At 38.1% G+C, this 19,347-nt stretch overlaps 2 protein-coding genes across 5 annotated transcripts; one reads left to right on the forward strand and one right to left on the reverse strand.

Moving 5' to 3' along the window:
• Window positions 1-81: 81 nt before the first annotated feature.
• On the forward strand, window positions 82-7,757 carry ciapin1 (cytokine induced apoptosis inhibitor 1). Of its 3 annotated transcripts, none has more exons than XM_077568674.1 (9): window positions 82-201; window positions 953-1,115; window positions 1,203-1,346; window positions 1,444-1,523; window positions 2,542-2,710; window positions 3,446-3,519; window positions 3,736-3,857; window positions 5,709-5,787; window positions 6,672-7,757. In XM_077568674.1, exons 2-9 carry the CDS (start codon window positions 959-961, stop codon window positions 6,780-6,782), a joined length of 936 nt encoding a protein of 311 aa, XP_077424800.1. In that variant the 5' UTR covers window positions 82-201; window positions 953-958; the 3' UTR covers window positions 6,783-7,757. The 3 variants fall into 3 exon arrangements, with proteins under 3 accessions (XP_077424800.1, XP_077424798.1, XP_077424797.1); XM_077568672.1 differs by having other exon boundaries at window positions 83-229; XM_077568671.1 differs by having other exon boundaries at window positions 84-148.
• Window positions 7,758-7,922: 165 nt separating this feature from the next.
• prmt7 (protein arginine methyltransferase 7) lies at window positions 7,923-18,207 on the reverse strand. Of its 2 annotated transcripts, none has more exons than XM_077568670.1 (17): window positions 17,971-18,207; window positions 16,312-16,348; window positions 15,804-15,953; window positions 15,247-15,355; window positions 14,960-15,072; window positions 13,155-13,384; window positions 12,896-13,076; window positions 12,690-12,817; window positions 11,343-11,481; window positions 11,195-11,278; window positions 11,074-11,121; window positions 10,823-10,912; window positions 9,612-9,773; window positions 8,890-8,964; window positions 8,552-8,712; window positions 8,354-8,450; window positions 7,923-8,276 (listed from the first exon to the last, which is right to left on the reverse strand). In XM_077568670.1, the coding sequence occupies exons 1-17, from the start codon at window positions 18,063-18,065 to the stop codon at window positions 8,118-8,120; spliced, it is 2,058 nt and encodes a 685-aa protein (XP_077424796.1). In that variant the 5' UTR covers window positions 18,066-18,207; the 3' UTR covers window positions 7,923-8,117. The 2 variants fall into 2 exon arrangements, with proteins under 2 accessions (XP_077424796.1, XP_077424795.1); XM_077568669.1 differs by having other exon boundaries at window positions 11,343-11,496.
• Between the last annotated feature and the right edge of the window lie 1,140 nt (window positions 18,208-19,347).

The following is a 19,347-nucleotide window of genomic DNA, read 5'->3' on the forward strand; positions in this document are numbered from 1 at the left end:
TTATTTTATTTTTTTTTTGCAAAGAATCGGGCTAATTAAGAGGCCGTGTGTCGTTAGTTGAGTTCCATTCCAGAGGGTGGCAGCAATGCACCAAAAGTTGTTTGCCAAACGCCAAAAGGAAGAAGAAGATACAGAAGACGCACGCAGTGTACGGGTGAATGTGTACTGTGGTTGGTTCGACTTCGTTGTTTAAAAGTGCAGGTTGGCTTGACAATATCAATAAATTAAGGTAACACCGCATGTAAACGAATCTGTTTGAATTAGTGTACGCAAATAACTGTAAAGCCATGTTAGGGACATTTTTATTACATTTACAGTCATGCACTGCCGACGGTCGTTTTGTAAGTGATTCGGTTTGGCCTGTGTCAAAACAAAGCACTGTTATGTCGCGTCGCGTTATATATTTATATATTTTTTCTGGCGACATGACGCAGTAGAAAATACATACATACAGTTGAATGGGTAACTGATGGAAGCACGACAGTTAACAAGTGCGTTTGTGAAAAATTACGTAATGTCATGGTACGTGTGTACCCGGCCTACTATGTTGTTGTTGTTGTTGTTGTTAATATTTCATCGGTTAAACTTGCCATAACAACACTAAATTGCCACATTGATAATGAATGGCTTTGCTCGGTATCCCCACCTATCCACAATGAATTAGCGAGTTCGCAAGTTTTGTAGCGCTGCTGCTTTCAAAGTGCAGGGGTCACTGTTAGAAAATAAGTTCACCAGTGTTTGGACATTGTGATTGATTTCCTAGGAATGATGTTGAACCGATCATTTGAAAATGTAAACACCTAATGTTACAGAGATTACTTAAAGTATTTTATATGTATTTTGTTCTCTTTAACACGCAACTTTAAATGGTTGATGGCACTCAACTTATAGTTCTGAACTTAAAGTGATGTTTGCACTAATGCATGATTGCACTAAAATAATCTTCTTATAGGTTGCCATGGCAAACCTCGGTGTGAAAATGGGGGATAGGGTGCTGTTAGTTTGGGCTCAGCCGTCATCACCTACCACCTTAAAACAGTTTGCAGAGGATCTTAGTGCCCTTGTTGGCGCTAATGGCAGAGTCTCAGTGGAAAACATGGAAATGCTGTTGCGGTGTGAGTATAACCTACGGTATGATGACTCTGCTTTTGTCTTGATTGTCATGTCACTAACAAGTTGAAAACATTTCTACTTCCCCCTAGCCTCCTATGCTGAATCCTCGTTCGACTGGGTTCTCTCTTGCCTTCTGTCGGACAGCTTTTCTATCCACAGTTCAGAGATTCTGGCAGAGATGGCCAGACTACTCAAACCTGGTGGGAAGGTAGTGCTGGATGAACCTGTTACAGGTCAGATGCATTTTTCAGAGAGAGAAAAAGGAGGAGTGTTTAATGCACAAGATCAGCTTGACATCCACAATGTATTTATTCTCTGTTTTCGTTTCAGGGGTTGATGCGCAGATTGTGAAGACAACTGAGAAGCTGACATCCGCTCTAAAGTTGTCAGGCTTGATGTTAGTGACACAGGTGGGTAAAGTTGGATGGAGATTACAGTAACTAACCAATATGCTGTGGTACCTAGAGGTTAGAACCAATTTTATTTTAGTTAGCTAAAACTAACTAAATTACTAAAACTAAAATTCAAAAAACATTTTCGTTAATGAAATAAAATAAAAACTAAAATGCTTTTTAAAAAATGAGAACTAACTAGAACTACATTTTACATTTACAAAACTAACTATAATTGTAGTGAAAATATCCTTAGTTTCATCTTTGGTAATTAATTTAATACACGAGCCTTTGAGGATGATTTTAAATATGATTTAAGTATATTTATTTCAAAATTAACCCGAATAAGGACATTTGACAGTCTCAAGCGATGTCATCTAGCAGCAGCCAATAGAAACGCACCTTCAGATGACATCGTTCCCAAGTGATAATTTTGTGTGTTCAGTCGAAATGCAACGCTAGGTAAGAAAGGCGTTGCTTTTTTCATTTTACCATGGTATTTATTAAATATTGCACAAAAGTAATACACAACATTGTTTAAAAAATGAAAAGTAATATTAAAACTAAACTTAAACTAATACAAACTAACAGCCACCCTGAAAACTAATTAAAACTAACCATAAAAAAAATAAAAATAAAAAACTCAAAAACGAAATAAAAACTAACTATAATGAAAATTCCCAAACCATAATAATCCTGATTAGAACAGTCCAAAAGTTATATACATTAAAAACAATGTACACAATGTTGCAGTTTTTTTTTGTTTTACTTGATGCTGTTTGTAAATAACTTTATCTCATCTGGTTGTCTGCTTATTCCTTTTTAGGATATTAGGTATTATTGTTTGCTGCTCTTTTTTTCTTATTCAGCAGTGTAAAAAAATATGGAAAAGATTCAGGTGAAAATACAGGGCACACAATACAAATTTTTGTTAGACTAAATCTTAAATTACAATACTTGGGAAATTTCATTTAAAGTTCAACTTTGACAATGAGTGGAATAATAATTGTTTGAATCTCGTTTTGTCCCATTATAGGTTAGTAACACACAATTGAGTCCAGAGGCTTTGAACGCCTTCCAGACAGCTACAGGTTACCATGGAAACACGCTGTCAAGAGTACGCTTATCTGCAGCCAAACCAAATTTTGAGGTTGGATCATCCACTTCAATCAAGTTGTCATTTGGGAAGACTGCACCTCAGCTAGGTATTTTGCGTTTATAAAAAAAAAAAAAGAAAAAAGGAAAAAAAAAACTTTCCGTTGCCTTGCTTACATTTTGTTATTGATTTATTCAACATCACACAAATGCATATTATTGGCTAGTATTGTTGTGGTGATTCTCTGCCACCTATCAAAAGCAGTGGGTCGATCCGCTCCTTATATGCTATTGTACCAATGGTCAGTATCTAAAGGACAGCACACTTCTTCAGACTGATTGATATCCTTGTGTTCAATCAAACTGAAATGTGCTTTTACTAGGGAAAACAATTTTTTTAAATCAATTTAGCTTTGTGAAAGAAGAATACAACCCATTCAGACATGCAGTACTAAATTTAAATGAAATTTGTGTGAAATTGCCCCACTGAAAATGTTTTTAGACAGGAAAATGTAGTTTGCTGCTGTGCATAATATGAATTTAAGAAATTAAAACTGTTGATTGATATAAATATTTTCAGTAGGATGCTTGAAGACTAAACTATTCGATAGCTGCATTTTCCTGCATACTTCCCTTTCCCTTGTGGTACTTATATTGTTTAATAACGCCCTTGCTTCAGGCCCCTTGGATTAAAATGCAGAAAAAAATGCACCTTGAAATTAGAAAGTTGCTCACGGATTGTGTGCACTTTTATTTAATTTTAGATACATCATGAAGCTTGAGCAAGTGTGAGTTCCTGGTAAAATGCATGTAAGATTAATCATTGGCAATAAATGTCTCAACAGAGAAATTATCTCTGGATCCAAACACAGTCAAAATGTGGACACTATCAGCCAACGACATGAATGATGATGATGTGGTAAGTTAGTTCTTTACTCCAAATCTTGTAACAGTCACATGGACATTTTAATGTTCTTGTTGTATCTATACGTCCCAATGCCCACATTATATGTTGTGACTGAGTAAGGTTGAATTATGACTTGCCTGATATTTAGTAGGGATGGTTGATTTTGACTTCCTTGAAACTTGAAGGTACACGTGACTTACTCAAACCTCCTCTGCTCTGTCCTATCAGGACTTAGTGGATTCGGACGCTCTGCTTGATGAAGACGATTTGAAGAAGCCAGACCCGATGTCCCTTAAAGCCCCCAGCTGTGGGACAGGATCAAACAAGAAGAAGAAAGCCTGCAAGAACTGGTAAGTCTTAAAGTTACTTTATCGCAAGTGCAAAATGGCGTTATTTTTATTTGGTGAGCTTTGTTGCTATGCTAACAGCAGCAAAACATTTCACTCTGTCGGCATGACTAAACGATTTACACTCACGCAAAAGTTTGAGTATTCTTGGGTTTGATTGGTCATGCCTGGTGACAACTGGCGAGGGATGGAGGGATGATGTTTTCTTTTGCCAATTATAGCATTTAGCCATAACGCGAGTTGTCAATACATTATCGAAATCTGTAGCTCACGCATGAATCTTGCTCATTTCACACACCACTGCTGACCTCAACGTCAAGTGTTCCTAGTGATTGGCAATCATGGAGAGATTGAAACGGTCACAAGTGAGGTTATGTTTCTGAACCTTTGTACGTTGCCACAAGTGCAATCAATCGTTAAAATTTTAGGATGAAACTAGATGTTTTAAATCCGGCAACTAATCCATTATCAAATTAATCGACAACTATTTCAATTAGAGATGGTCTAGCACGTGGTCTGCAAAATGTTGCTCAATGCAATGGATCAAAATGAGTGTTTCTTCTTAACAAAAATACTCAAGTATGTTTCTTTTAAACTACTCTGAAAAGTATCATTTATCACACAAATTACTTGAGTAAATGTAACTGAGTAAATTTAGCACATTTCTACCCACTTCACTAACTATAAAACGACTAGGAATGTTTCAGACCGGAAACTTGAAATGTTCCGTTATTAGACCTTTTGAATTAAGCCTCGTTTCCACCAACGGTATCTACCCTAACCTACCCTACCCGACTCTGCTTGGCTCTACACCAAAAAGCAGTGCGCCTCCACTGCCACGGCCACCACCCGGGAGCCCCTCCTCACCTTGCCAGTGATGTCATGCTAAAGCGACCGCAGCTAGCGTGTACTTGCACGCAGGCAAAAACAATGGAGAGCGCAAACAATGGTTTGTGCCTGTTTATTTCAGCCTGAAGACAACAAATGAATATTGCAGCAACCAGAAGACTGCATTCAATAATGTTTAAAAAGGTTTGCACCTCCTCAAAAGTCCAAACATTAATCTGTTTGGAAGCCATTGCTGTCCTCTCTTCATCGTTAATGGCAGCTGTTTTCCCGGGGTGGTGGTTTGCGCAGCTGCACATTGATGACGACATGTCTCGAACCAATCATTGGCCCCCAAAATAATTACGTCACGTTTTGGAACTGGGCTACTTTTTTTAAAACCACAAAGGAGCAGGTACCAGAAAAAGCGAGTGGAGTAGAGTCAGGTAAATTTGTTGGTGGAGACGGGGCTTTTGGAGAATAGAGTAGATACCGGTGGTGGAAACGAGGCTTTAGAGGACCCCGGTTCCGTATACTAGCATGTCTGACATGTACAGAGTAGAGTAGACCTTTTTCAAAAAATTTAAAGATCCTTAAAAAGTTGAATAATTGCATTAAAAAAGTCAAACTTTCATAGATTATAGATTCAGGGCCCACAATTTAGGTGATTTTAAGCATTTATTTGTTTATTCTTACATTATTTGGGCTTCTAGCTCATAAAACCCATGAAAACAGGATTTCAAGAAATTAGAATACTGTGAAGAAACACCAGGTATACCTCCTAGTGTTTTGTATGAGGGGGGGAAAGGATGGCTGAATGGATGGTATTTTCAAAATATGTCAATCTTCAGTAGTTGGTTGGATTCCCTTTGCCTTAATCACTGCCTCGTTTGCGTCGTGGCGTTTATTGGGGGTCCTGGAACCCACGTTTTCTTAATGCTTGCTGTCAGCTTTGTTTTTGTTTGCTCCAATTTTTTTGAAAAGGGTCTTCTTATTCTTAAGTGATCTCGTGCTTGTGTGTGTTTGCAGCACATGCGGCCTCGCTGAGGAGCTGGAGGAGGAGAAAGGACAACAGAAAACAAATCTTCCCAAGTCTGCATGTGGAAGTGTGAGTGTTATTTTACACTGCCATGGGTTCATTGTCAATTGACTTTTTATATATACAGACGCTCCCCTACTTACGAACATTCGAGTTACGAACAACGGTACATACGAACATTTCTGCGCGTACAGTATGTCGAAAAATGTTCGGAAAGAAATGCTGTAAGTTAGATTTTGTATTGCGCGTAGTGCTTCTTTCCGCCGCTAATACCGACGATTGACGATTGTGAGAGCTCATTGGAGGCTGAGCAACGTGGCGAGGAGGAGGAGGAGGAAGAAACGCCGGTCCCCATGAAGCAGGAAATAACTTTTGAAGCCGATTCCAGCGACGACGAAGAATCTCTCATGATATAAAATCCTCCTCTTCCTCCTCCTCCATCATCTCCTTAAGCATCAAGTACATCTTCCAAAAGTAAGTTAAACTTCATTTTATTTATCTTATTACGTACATGTACATACTGTGTGTGTGTCTTTCGCTCTCTCTCTCTAACATACGTAGTACAGTACTGTACGTATTCTCTCCATTTTATTAAAAGTTTTTTCAGTACAAACCAATGCAGGTTACTTGTACAAGCCTTAAACATACTTATATAAACCTTCAATATACTTATATAGGCTTTAAACAAAAATTATAAAACAAAATATAGCACTGAAGCAACTTACGAACGGTCGTCCGGAACGTAACTCGTTCGTAAGGTGGGGAGCGTCTGTATATATATATAAATATATATTGCACCACATCAAATGAAAAGGCTTGGGGAACAGCCCATTACATTTAACTATATGAACTTATCTTAAGTAGATGTAACATTGATGTAATTCAAGGTACAAAAACCTTGTTGTTGTCAGCCTTAAGTCTGATGATGTGTGTCATGCCTCTCTTTCTCTCAGTGTTACCTTGGTGATGCATTTCGATGTGCCAGCTGTCCATACATGGGGATGCCAGCATTCAAGCCAGGGGAGAAGATTGTGTTGGCAAACAGCACATTGGCAGACGCTTGAAACTCTAAAAGTCTCAACACGCATCCAACTCGGCGCTTCCGTATCATTCCTGAGATTCACAACACCTCACAACCTCCAACCACTTGGTCCTCTTCCAAATAATTTCCTTAATGCTCTCCACAGATTGTCTAGAAGCGTATTGTTGCCACACCAGCAAAAAAAAAAAAAAGTTCAATATCACGGTGTAATGTAATAAATTTCATGTTATGCTGTAAGACATGATTAGTTTGGCAGGACAAAACCAAGCAGTTCTTTGTTATGTTTGATGTTTTTATCCATCTCAGAGGGCGGCCATTTTGCCAATTGCTGTCGATTGAAGATGACATCACAGCTGCTCCTATCGGGTAACAACCAATCACAGCTCAGCTTCAGAAAACGGGTGAGTTCTGGTTGGTTGCTACCTGAGCAGTCATCTTCAGTCGACAGCAAGTGGCAAAATGGCCGCCCTCTGAGATGGATAAAAACGGCTGGATTTTGCTTCATAACTCATATTCCACAAATGTAATATTAATCAGAATGTCATGTTTAGACTAGTTAGGTCACATATGACATAATATTGTCAAGAAATGTTTAAGGTGGACTTCCACTTTAAACGTTTGGCTTTGTTGTTTTTCTTTCACTGTCTAATAGAAGAGCAGTATTAAGTTGTATCGCGAGTGTCTTTGCCTTATCCTTTTTATCTGGACCGGAAGTCAAACTTACCACACTGTGTGAACTTTTTTAGGTTTCCCAGGTGTGGCAGCAATATGCTCCCAGAAGTTTGGATGCTCTCATATAACACTGGACAGGTCAAAGTGAAAAAAGGACCTGGTTTTGCTTTTCTTATTTGTGCAAATTATGTTGAGTTGTGTGGAGGAGCTATAAATGCCAAAAGGGAAAATGTTTTTCAAGTATAAAGCATTCAGATGTTGACAAACATGCAGCAAAATGACCACTTCTGACATTTTAGTTCACAAATAAATCAAGTCAAAAATATACTTTTGTTTTCTTTCATCAAAGAACCTTATGGGATGAATGAAAGCCATTTAGTGGACATTAAACATTTACGAGGATCTGCTCAAAGAAACTTACAGACCAGGTAGGCCACACTCCTTTCTTTCTGGGCTCTCAAGAAAATAATCGCAGCACTCCCGATGCATCTTCCTTGCATAAAAAAACCCAAAATGTTTTATTTGTTAAAACTTGTACAGCAGACAGATTCTCAGAACCAAATCCTGCTTAGTTATGCTCCATTAACAGTTTCTACACATTGAATGTCAGCATAAAGGTCACTTTAATCTTTCCCACCTAATGTGAAACAACACAAAATTGTAAAAAGCGTGAAATTTATCCCTATCAAAGAGACTTTCTATCGAAGTCCATCTTGATGTCTCCTGAACTGGGTTCAAAGATGAAGTTGTAAACCACAGCAGCTCTGCCATTGCCCGAGTTCTCCCATCCCGGTCTGAAGAAATATACTCCCTGTTTACTGTGACGACTCCACTCACAGTGGCCCTGCAATAGATGGCACTTAACAGTCAACTATCCCAACACCATATATATTGAGGACAAAGAAGAAACCTGCAACATACCTGCTCACTGATTGGTTCAGTTAAGCCCACACTCACTGAGATGTCCGGAGTGAGCTTGTACTCCAACCACATCGCTACACCATGGCACTGGCCACTCCTGGGGGGGGGAAAGGTGACTTGCAGTATACTTCAAGTTATCACACTGTATCCACTGTCAGGCAGGATTAATCAAAAAAATAATAATTGTATTACGCATACCTTATGAATGGTAGAGAACCTTGACTGATGATAGGCTGTTGTGGGACACAGCGTGTGAAGTCAAAGGTCATGACAGTTGCGGACTGAGTCAAAGCACGACATGGATACTCCCACAGAGGGTGGGGCTCTGCCTCGCGAGACTCACGGAAATCCAGAGATTTCTGCAAATTCAGAAAAAAATATTTAAACCCCGAACTAAAGAGAATACTCCTTATTTTAGGATCATAGCTGAAAAAAGTTTCACAACAAGCAACAATACTTCATTTTTGTTCCACTTAGTTTAGAGTCATTCGGACAATTCATATCCATAATTGCAATATTAAAACGTTTACTTTTACCTGGATCATATCATCCATAGGCGTGACATCAAATCCCTCACATGTAACACACGGCGCACGTATCCTCCATAAATCCTAGCAAACAAGTATAATGTGACATGTCAATACAATCCTTAAGTAGTCCTTTACAGTAAATATCCATTCTCATGCAGTATCACACCAATGTGAGTACAGTTTCAGATAAAGAATATGTAATTCTCTTCATGTTCAGTTTGACAGTAACCTTCAGCTCACTTTATTCTTCTTTTCTTTTTCTTTTTTTTACAAGAATTACTAATTGCATCAGCATCTGTTACTTGTTGTGAGATGAGTTGAGTTACCTGCCACCATACAGCACACCCAAAATAAATAAATAAATAAATAATATATATATATATATATATATATATATATATATATATATATATATATATATATATATATATATATATATATATATATATATAAAAGACTGGTCACTCCTATCTCAAGGTACCTCTGTATCTGTATCTCTATTGTACTAAATATAAACATTTCCTAAGTATATTCAAGCAGTTTTAGACCACTGCTCTTAAACCCGGTTAAAATATATGATGTAATAATCTTTTTATTAATACAATTTAACATGAACGTAAGGATAGATTAAAAAAATAATATATATTTTTTTATTTTTTTTTAGCTTTGCCAATTTCCCCAAAGGAATAATTAAGGCAAAAACATGCCAAACACAGATTATTTCATACCTGGAACTCTACAGCCACCATGTGCAGAGTGGCAGAGCAGGGCAGGATGGTGGCATTGGGTTGGAGAAGGCCCGCTAGTGTGGTGCGGCAGTACCAAAAGTACAGAGAGTGCCAAGGTAGGAGGCTTGTGCAGAAGTATGGCTCGCCTATCAGCAGTGAGATCTGCAGCAAACAGAAGGTGTTGACTTCAATGATATTGATCTCATATTGTACTGTGCATTCAGAAAGTATTCATAGCACTTCACTTTTTCCACATTTTCTTACGTTACAGACTCATTCAAAGTCGAATAAATTATCCCCCCCCCCTCAAAATTCTACACCCAATAATGACAATGTGTAAAACATGTTTCTCAAATGTTTGCAAATTTCTTAAAAATAGAAAACTAAGAAATCACATGTACAGTAAATAATAGGGGTGTGCCAATAAAATCTATTCTTATATGAATCGCGATTCAGAATCGATTTTTAATGCCCCAAAAATCTATTTTAATAAAATTACTTTATACTCTCTCGCTCTTGTTTGTGTGTGCCTTAAGTGCTGCTAATGTTGTACACGATTTGGCCACTTAGGGGCTGTGTGGTTCCGCACGTTCTGATACACTATTAAGTTCTAGCCACATTAGAGAGTAGAAGGGAAAAGTCACGATCAAGTTATTCCAATAAAAGTTGTTGTTTTTTTGCAGCGTAGGAAGAGTCTATGCCGGTGAGTAATGTTAAGATGCTTCTATGTCAACATTCCTGAAGCGTTTTGTATGAATAGCCGTTCTTTTGAGTGATAGAAGCGCAGCGAGTAGCGCTCTAATTAGCGTTAGCGAGTCAGACTTAAGTAGATCATGACGTGATTTGTCAAATCAAATCATTTTTGAATCAAATATCGTTCTGAATCGAATCACAGACCCAAAAATCGTAATCGAATCGAATCGTGAGACAGTCAAAGATTCCCGCCCCTAGTGAATAAGTATTTATACAGCCTTTGCTACGAATTTCAAAATTGAGCTCAGGCGCATCATGTTTCCACTGATCATTCTTGAGATGTTCATACAGCTTAATTGGAGTCCACCTGTAATAAATTCAGTTAATTGGATATGATATGGAAAGGCACACACCATCTACCGGTATATAACGTCCCACAGGTGACAGGAGTAACAATAAGTCCTAACTGTTTGAAATCCTGATGACATTTCAAACCATTTAGTGATAATGAAAGGTACCTGCTTTCCTCCTAAATCTTCACTAGTCAGCTGTTCAGGCCGAACATCCAGCAGCTCAACTTCTCCTCTCAGTGAGTTGGCTACCAGGACCTGGTGAAAAAATGAAGGGCAATTTTTAAAGCTGTGAAAGCAGTGGAACAGCAACAATCGAACAATCCATTCCAGAACATTTTGGCCAAATTCCACAATCTACAACTCCATTCAAGTCAGAGCATTCTATTAGCGTCTATTGTACTCTTTTACATGCTTACCTGCTCAATAACCCGTTTCGTCATGCTGAAGTTTTCCAAACTGAAGACCTGATAAGATTTAATGAGAAAATAACCAAGTGAGAAATGTGTAGAGATGGTGAAAACCATCAGAGTAATGTACCTTTTCGGCTCCCAAGAGATGTGCAAACATGGGAAGAAGACTTCCATCACTCACTCCGAGACAGACGCTGTCCTCTTTTAGAACCTGGATTCAGCACAAGCATTAAAAAGGAAATACCACACATACAGGTAATGTTCAGCTCACTTACATTGCGCAGTGCACTGACGTAGCTCTTTGTGCGAACTTTGTCATTAAGTTGACCAAATCGCGGTCGAGTCCAAACCAGGTGGGCCTGGCATGTGCAAGATGGCCGGGAGAGAATCATGTCGTCCTGAGAATGCTGTCGGCTGACAACAGCCGCACTGCGGACAGTCAAAACTTGGGTGGTGACAAATAAATATTGAAATAATAACAATAATAATAGGTGTGTCAAAATGAGTGCGTTCATTTTGAATGAACTTAAAGTTCCTTTAACGCCACTTTTTTTTTTTAACACGCCTTACTTGGAAAGCCTGTAATGGGGGAATTCCAGTCACAACGGAGCAGACACGTCCACGTCAAAATTTAGCAGTAATAAATTTAATAATAATGCATATATTTGTGGAGACTGGGGTCAAGTTGTATTTTACAATTTTAAAAATGTGCAGATTTTTTTGAAACAAGTTACTTCCTGTTAAAGATTAGAAAGCTCTTAATATGAAAAAAATGACAAATGTCTAACAAATGCAATTATGCCAAAAATTACAACACAAATCAATGTCACTCGTTTTTTACAGTACAGTACATTTTTTTAATTTTAACTCAATTTTATGAATTAAGAAATTACTGAATCAATGAAAGATGCAGCCATATTTCTATTAGTTTAACATTTTTTCCACTTATGTTAGCAAGAGTATGAAACTCAGGAAAAAATATTTTACTGTACATTTTAGAACAGATATAAAATTTTGTAATTAATCGTGAGTTAACTATTGAAGTCATGCGATTAATTTGCGATTTTAAAAAATGTATCGCCTGACAACCCTAAATAATAATTTTTTTATAGATATCAAAACAAATACCGGTAAGTTAAAATCAATAAATATTAAAATAAAGAACTAAATGGAAAGAAATAAAAACTGCATGGCATATTTATGTATGCTCCCATTTTTCGTGAGCAGCCTCAAAGATCTCAAACTTTCTCTACATACAAAATCAGGCCATTTCCCTCAAACATCTGTCATCCCACTTCACAGGAGTGACACATCAATACTGTTCACAAATCTGTCTAAACCTGTGTTGCTTAGCATTTCTCCTTTGTTGAGATAATCCATCCCACCTCACAGGTGTGGCATATCAAAATGCTGATCAGACCGCATGATTACTGCACAGGTGTGCCTTAGGCTGGCCACAATAAAAGGCCACTCTGAAATGTGCACTTGTGGCTTTATTGTGGGTGTTAGGAAAACCAGCCAGTATCTGGCGTGAGCACCATTTGTCTCACACAGTGCAATGATCAGGTTGTTGTCAAACATGAAGCAAACACCTCTCCAACATGTCAGAAATGATGATGTACCTTTGAGACTTGACGCTGTACCACAGACTGTAGTCATCGTGGCAGACGGTCAGACTCAGATCTTCTCCTTCAGCCACCTGGCGCTCAGCAGGCAGGAAGTAAACACTCTGCATCCAGTGGTCTCGCCACTAGCACAAACCACCACAAGTGATGAGCGCGCATGACATCTTAAGTCGACATATCCGCACAAGACTTGTTTAACTTACCGGAGCCGTCTTTGGCTGTGGGTATGTCCAGCTGGGAGCCATGCTACACACGATGGTTCCACTGGGATCCATGTCCAGGTCCCACCAGGAGAGCACCACTTGAGCCTGACCACTGGTCTGAGCTACAAATTGGGAGGAGTAAGACTGGAGGGCACTGCTTACAGGCGTACTGAAGTCCACACTAACAGTGAAAATTTTGTTTAGTAAAAAAAAAAAAACACTGATTGAAATGTTCATTGCAAGAGAAGATGTTTCCTACCCGAACATGGTGCAGATTGGACCCAAAGGGGTGAACGTATGGGGTGAAATCTGGCTGAGCTGAATGTCACATACTGAATGAGTGCCGCTGCAGTCGCCCACAGCAGGCGGCGGCAACAATTGGGTACCCTGCACCTCTATTGGTTGCAGCTTAGCCCAGCTCCATAACAGTTGCGACTCCACCAGCTGGGCATAAACAGTTGCCCTGTGAGGGACTGCCACACAACTCTCCTACAGGGAGGAGGGACAAAACATTTCCTTGATTCACTTTCCAAGTTACTACCTGTGTCATTACATTCTCTAAATGTGTTGCAATTTTGAGCCAGATGCTGATACTGTGTGGCATGTGCCATGAAACTCCATGCCGGTCGGTGCACATATCGCTTTAGGAACAAGTCACATGACCAACAGCTGCTGTATCCATAATCACTACCTGTTGCTGAGGCGCTAAACAATATTTATAAGGAGTCCATACCAAAAGAAGTGTGGGACCATTTTGACGTCATAGCGACAAATAGGGTAGGCCTACAGTATTTGTCTTCATTTCCTTGTTTCATCCTGTTCCTCTCATTTTCCACTTGAATCATTAGAATTAAAATTAACTCATTCACTGCCATTGGTGACTATAGGCGTCAAACATTCATGTGAACTATTTCTATTAGTTTAACAATTTTTCATTTAAATTCATTTTTTATGAAAAGCTATTTTTTATTGTACATTAATAACGCCCCTTATTATTATTATTATTATTTTTTTAATTAGGCCTGTCAGGCGATTACATTTTTTTTAATTGTAATTGAGCACATGACTTCACTAGTTAACTTACAATTAATCACAAATTTTATATCTGTTCTAAATTTACAATAACATTTTTTTCTAGGTTTTCATACTCTTGTTAGCAAAAGTGGATTTTTTTTTAAACTAATAGAAATAGTTCAAATGAATTTTTGACATCAATAGCCGTCAATGGCAGTGAATGAGTTAATTTCAAAGTAGCTCTTACTCTTAGCTTGAAAAACTTATTTTATTTTCTGAAGGTTAAAGGTCACATTAGTTCAACTGAGCTGTCCTGTGTAATAAAAGCATCTCCTCAATGCAGAGACATGGAAAAGAAGTCACAAATATACCTACAGTACCATAAACAAAGGTGCACAGAAATTTTACAAATTTCCTCATGGTTGCTTTATTAATAATAAATAACCATGTTTTTTATTATATTAGTCAAATTTATTTTTGAACATCAAGCTTCCAGGCAGGCAGTTCTGAATTTTACAAGAGTGAGGTTAATGTACAGTAAATATGCGGTATATAAACCCCTTTCAGATGTATTCAGTTTTTAAGCAAGAGAGCATTCTCCAAAGCTGGAGTAGTTGCCTGTCTTCTTTTTTTTTTTTTTTAACTTGTATGTGCCTCTTAACTCAAGCACTGCCCTGCTGTCAAAAAAAACAAACATTTTTTAATGCTACCCGGAATTATTATCATTGGTAAGATTTATACATTTCAATGCATGCGACTTTGAAAACAGTGTGTTCACGTATTTTGCGCTCCCTAGAAGTGAAGAAGTATTTTGCTAGTTTTGATCTGACATACTGTAGTAATTATTTAATGTAATAAAATCACACACCTAATTTATTTTTTCATAGACTTGTTTTGAAGAATTATCAGTTGGGATTCTAAAAGTTCATTTTTAGAGTACAAAATTGGTCCTGTTTCAATTATTAGGAAGGTTTTAGGCTAGAGTAGAAAAAAAATAAAATACCGCAAATCTACAAATGCTAATGTAAGTTTAAAAAAAAGACAACAGACCTGAACAAGATTCTGGTGAGCATGTTCATAACTAGGCAGGGCCCCTTCACCAATCAGCTCGGTATCAAATAGTTCTGTGATGAGGACGTTGGCCTTCATTTCCATATCTTCACCTGATATTGATCATACACACAAAAAAATAAATAAATATATATATATTTGATCACTTGCAGGTCACAAAACATTTCCATAAAAGATGAAACCATTGCTGAATGCAGCTTTCACTTGCAAAGTATTAGGAAAAAGAGTACCAAATGCTGATGGAAGTATTCAAATTTCTTTACAACCTGGCCCGACAGTCACGTCAGTGGAGTGTTTGTTGATAATCTTGATCTTGTCAACAAAGCCATTTTTCTCCACAATGCACTTGGCGGCGTCAGCCATGGGCTTGAAAACCTGCAGACAAATATGAATCAAAACAAACCATATTAATATGATAGCAAGACAGTTTAACACCAATTTGAACCAGTGGTACTTTGTTATTGGACTTCTTTGTTTATATTGGATTGTCCCCATAATGAACAAGGGTGTCCATACATGCACAGAAATTGAGGTCAAAGTGCAAAGTTGCAAACGTCACAGCTCATCTGTTTTCTAAATTTGGTGACATGATGTTCACAATTGGAGCCCAAGAGCACTTTGACATCAATTTCAGTCAACACGCAGATGGCGGTACAGGACAAAATAGCAGCGCCCTGAGAGTGTTGAAAATGGATGGGATGGATTCATCTGTTTAATTCTTATTCCACAAATGCAATATTCATCAGTATACTGTGCTTCGACTAGGAGATCACATGCATTGAGTTCCCCTTTAAAAGGTTCAGGAAAATGTTGAGAAATGTACCTCCACAGCATAGCAGAAGTCAGCTCCAGCAGTAACAGCCATCATGGACAATAAGCCAGTTCCTGTTCCGATGTCCAACACAATGACGTTCTCACCCTTAGCCTGGACATGGGCCACAGCTGCCCGGATGCCCTGGTAGTACTTTTCATTCTTCAGACAGAAGACAGATGCACTTTGCGGTGAGGATGAGCAATGTGTTTCCCAAAAAGAAAGCAACCCAAGCAAAGCAGCATTGTAAATTACTCTAGCTAATAAAAAGACTTTTACTACGAAATCCATGTTGGTTACTGACATCTTAACATGCATCAGTGAGATTATATTTGACATTTTGTGTGTTATATACATTATATATACAGTACATATCTTTAATCTTTATAAATTAACATGTATAAAGTTTGGATTACAAAACACGTGGTTCAGCAGACGAGACATTAATGCTAGTCCCTAAAAATGTAAGTTAAAGTAGCTCATTACTTCCTTGCACAAGTTTATGTTTTCTAACACTCACCCTGTCGCGATCATTCAGCATGTCAGCATAGCTTGACCTGGAAAAAAATATAATAAGAACAAGTTTAAGACCACCTAAACCGCAGAGGTGGGGGACTCGAGTCACATTATTTGACTTCAGTTATACTCAACTCATTGCATTTCAATGCATTTTTTTTTAATCAATTGTGTAGTCAAAAATAAATTAAAAAGAGTTTTTGGTCAATTAATGTAGGTGCAAAAGTAAGTGAACCCTGAGCTGCATTGCTTAAAACAAGCAGTCAAGTAGGATCAGGTAGGACAAATTGGTAGCTAAACTACGGTAACCAATGAAATGAGAGTTTTAGGAAAGAATTTGTGCATCGCTGACTGAAACAGAGACAAAACCACGTCACTTTAGTCCTACCCAGGTGAACCCATACAGGTCAGTCATGCTGAGAGGAAGAGAAATCTCAGGGGACCTCAGGAAGTGGGTAGTGACAGCACATCTGTCTGGGGGAAGCTATAAAGTCATCTAAAAAAAATTGAGCTTCATCATTCCACTGTGAAGCAGATCATCTGCAACTAGAGAACACTGAAAATGACTACAATCTTGCCTACAAGTGGACGACCTTCTGAAAATACTATTTTGCTGCATTGGGGTCACGTGCATGCTTCAACAATCAGTAGAAATATCTATCGACTGGTCTTTCATGGAAGGCTTGCTAGGTAGAAGCCTCTGCTCACAAAAAAGACCAAAGCTGCCCATCTCAATTTTGCCAGTGAGTACCTGGACAAACCTGAAGCTTTTTGGAAGTCCCTTCTATGGACAGATGAGTCCAAAATTTAACTGTTTGGTCACAACTAAGTCATGTTTGGTGAAAAGTCAACACTGCATACCAGCAAAAGAACCTTCTCCCTACAGTGACGCAGGGTGGTGAGAATGTTAAATTCTGGGCTGGCTTTTCATCTTCAGGATCTGGACAACTCCATATAATCCAGAGAATCATGAATTCAGAGGAATATTGTGAAATCCTGGAACATAACCTGAAGCCGTTCTTTGTTAAGTTACAGCCTGGTAGAAGATGGACCATGCAACATGACAATAATCCAAAGCATTACAGCAATACAACCAAGGAATTTCTGAAGAACAACAAGATTCACGATCTGGATGTGCCCAGTAAAAATCCTGAGGCGGACAAGTCTATTATTTTCAATGTCAGCATTGTAGATTGGGGTATGACTAAACATTTATCTGACCATGCCTGCAGGGTTCACAAACTTTTGAGCCGCACGGTTTGTTTGTTACACGCACACGCGCGCGCGCGCGCGCAAACACACACACACACACACACACACACACACACACACACACACACACACACACACACGCACACACACACACACACACACACACACACACACACACGCACACACACACGGGTAACTATAGGGTGTGCTTAATTTAATGGAGAATTACTTGTAACTTAAAATCAAATAGCTTTGCTTACTTGCCCAACACTGCCAGTGTTTTGCCAACAAAAACCCTATTCGTTACACATTAAGGACGACATAAAAAAAACACGGCACATAAACCCGTTTACATTTGTTATTTGGATTATGTTAACCCGATTTTGTTTTTGTTTTCTACATGTGGGAAATGTCTCGCCTTAGCCACGTTGTGATGCGAGTTGGGCGCTACCTGGCTATCTCCTGGTGATAGTCGTACTCTTCGCTCTCCTCCAAGCAATCAAAAGCTCCATTGGTCGATTTGGCTCGTCCACAGAATGCCTTCATTTTTGCCACAATTACTTCGGCAGTTGTATACACAAAGAAGACCCACAGTTAAAGCCACGATTTTGATCCAAAGTCGTCCACAAATCCAGCATTACCACCACGGGAGCTGCCATGTTTCTTTTCTTCTGGTACCATACCGCCACCTACCGGAGTGGAGTGTGGAGCAGTGGAATCCTACACAATATGCACAATTTCGTTTAAGAAACTAACTAATATATTCTGCACTTTGCTGCGGATGCATTTCCAAGAAGGCTCTCTAAAATGAAAGCAAGTTTATTCTCTTTTAATACCGCATTTGCAATGTGTATTGTGTGGCTTCATTAACAAACCATTCGTAAATAAAATCTTAATTATATTATTCATTCATTATCTACACTGCTTATCTGATTTTATCATAACAGTTGGCTAAATGATCTCCCAAATCATTGTATCTACATTATATGTGCTTATTTTGTATTTTTGCAATATAAGAGTGTCTTTTTGCCAATGATTGTATGTCACCCCTGATGATTGACTGTATTTTCTGAATAAATATTTTGAAAGTAAGTCTCTAGCTTGCTTGTTTTTTTGTTTTTTTTTCTTTTTTCTTTTTTATCAGGAGAGCTCAGTATTGTTCATTCGATTTGACATCATCATTGCTCTCCTTTTAAAAAAAAACTAATTAAAAAAATTAATAAATGTTTTTTTTAAATATATATACATATATATACATATACACACACATATATATATATATTTATTTTTTTTTGTATGTGGGTGAGTATGTGTATGTGCGTGTGTGTGTGTGCGTGCGTGCGTGCGAGCGTGTGTGTATTCATCAGTTCACCTAAAGCCCATTAAAAAAAATCCCATACTAATAATATAATATAATAATAAATTGCCAAATGCAGAAACATCAATGTAAGTTATCAGCTTTTTTCTTTCCATTCCCTCACTCAAAATTATATCACTTTTCCCAATTACTCTCTATTCAGTATTATGTGCTTCTCTTCTGTCATTAACAATTTGATGTGTGTATCTATGTTTTGTATTGCTGTGGCTTGTTTGGCTATTTCATATGCCCAATCACATGTGTAGGGATCCATATAAAACTATTTATTTGTATTTGGCTTGTTTTCTTGCTGCTGTATACTCTTGCATAACCTCCTCTGATAAATATGAATTTGAACATTAAATATCTCGTGTTTGTATGCACCCGCGTAAGGGGAAGGTGCATAATATTATAAAAGGGGGGATAATGTGAAGGATCTGTCTGAGTCCTCAAGACAATGAATGAAACATA

This window comes from Vanacampus margaritifer, chromosome 6, assembly GCF_051991255.1.
Source record: "Vanacampus margaritifer isolate UIUO_Vmar chromosome 6, RoL_Vmar_1.0, whole genome shotgun sequence".
NCBI lineage: Eukaryota > Metazoa > Chordata > Actinopteri > Syngnathiformes > Syngnathidae > Vanacampus > Vanacampus margaritifer.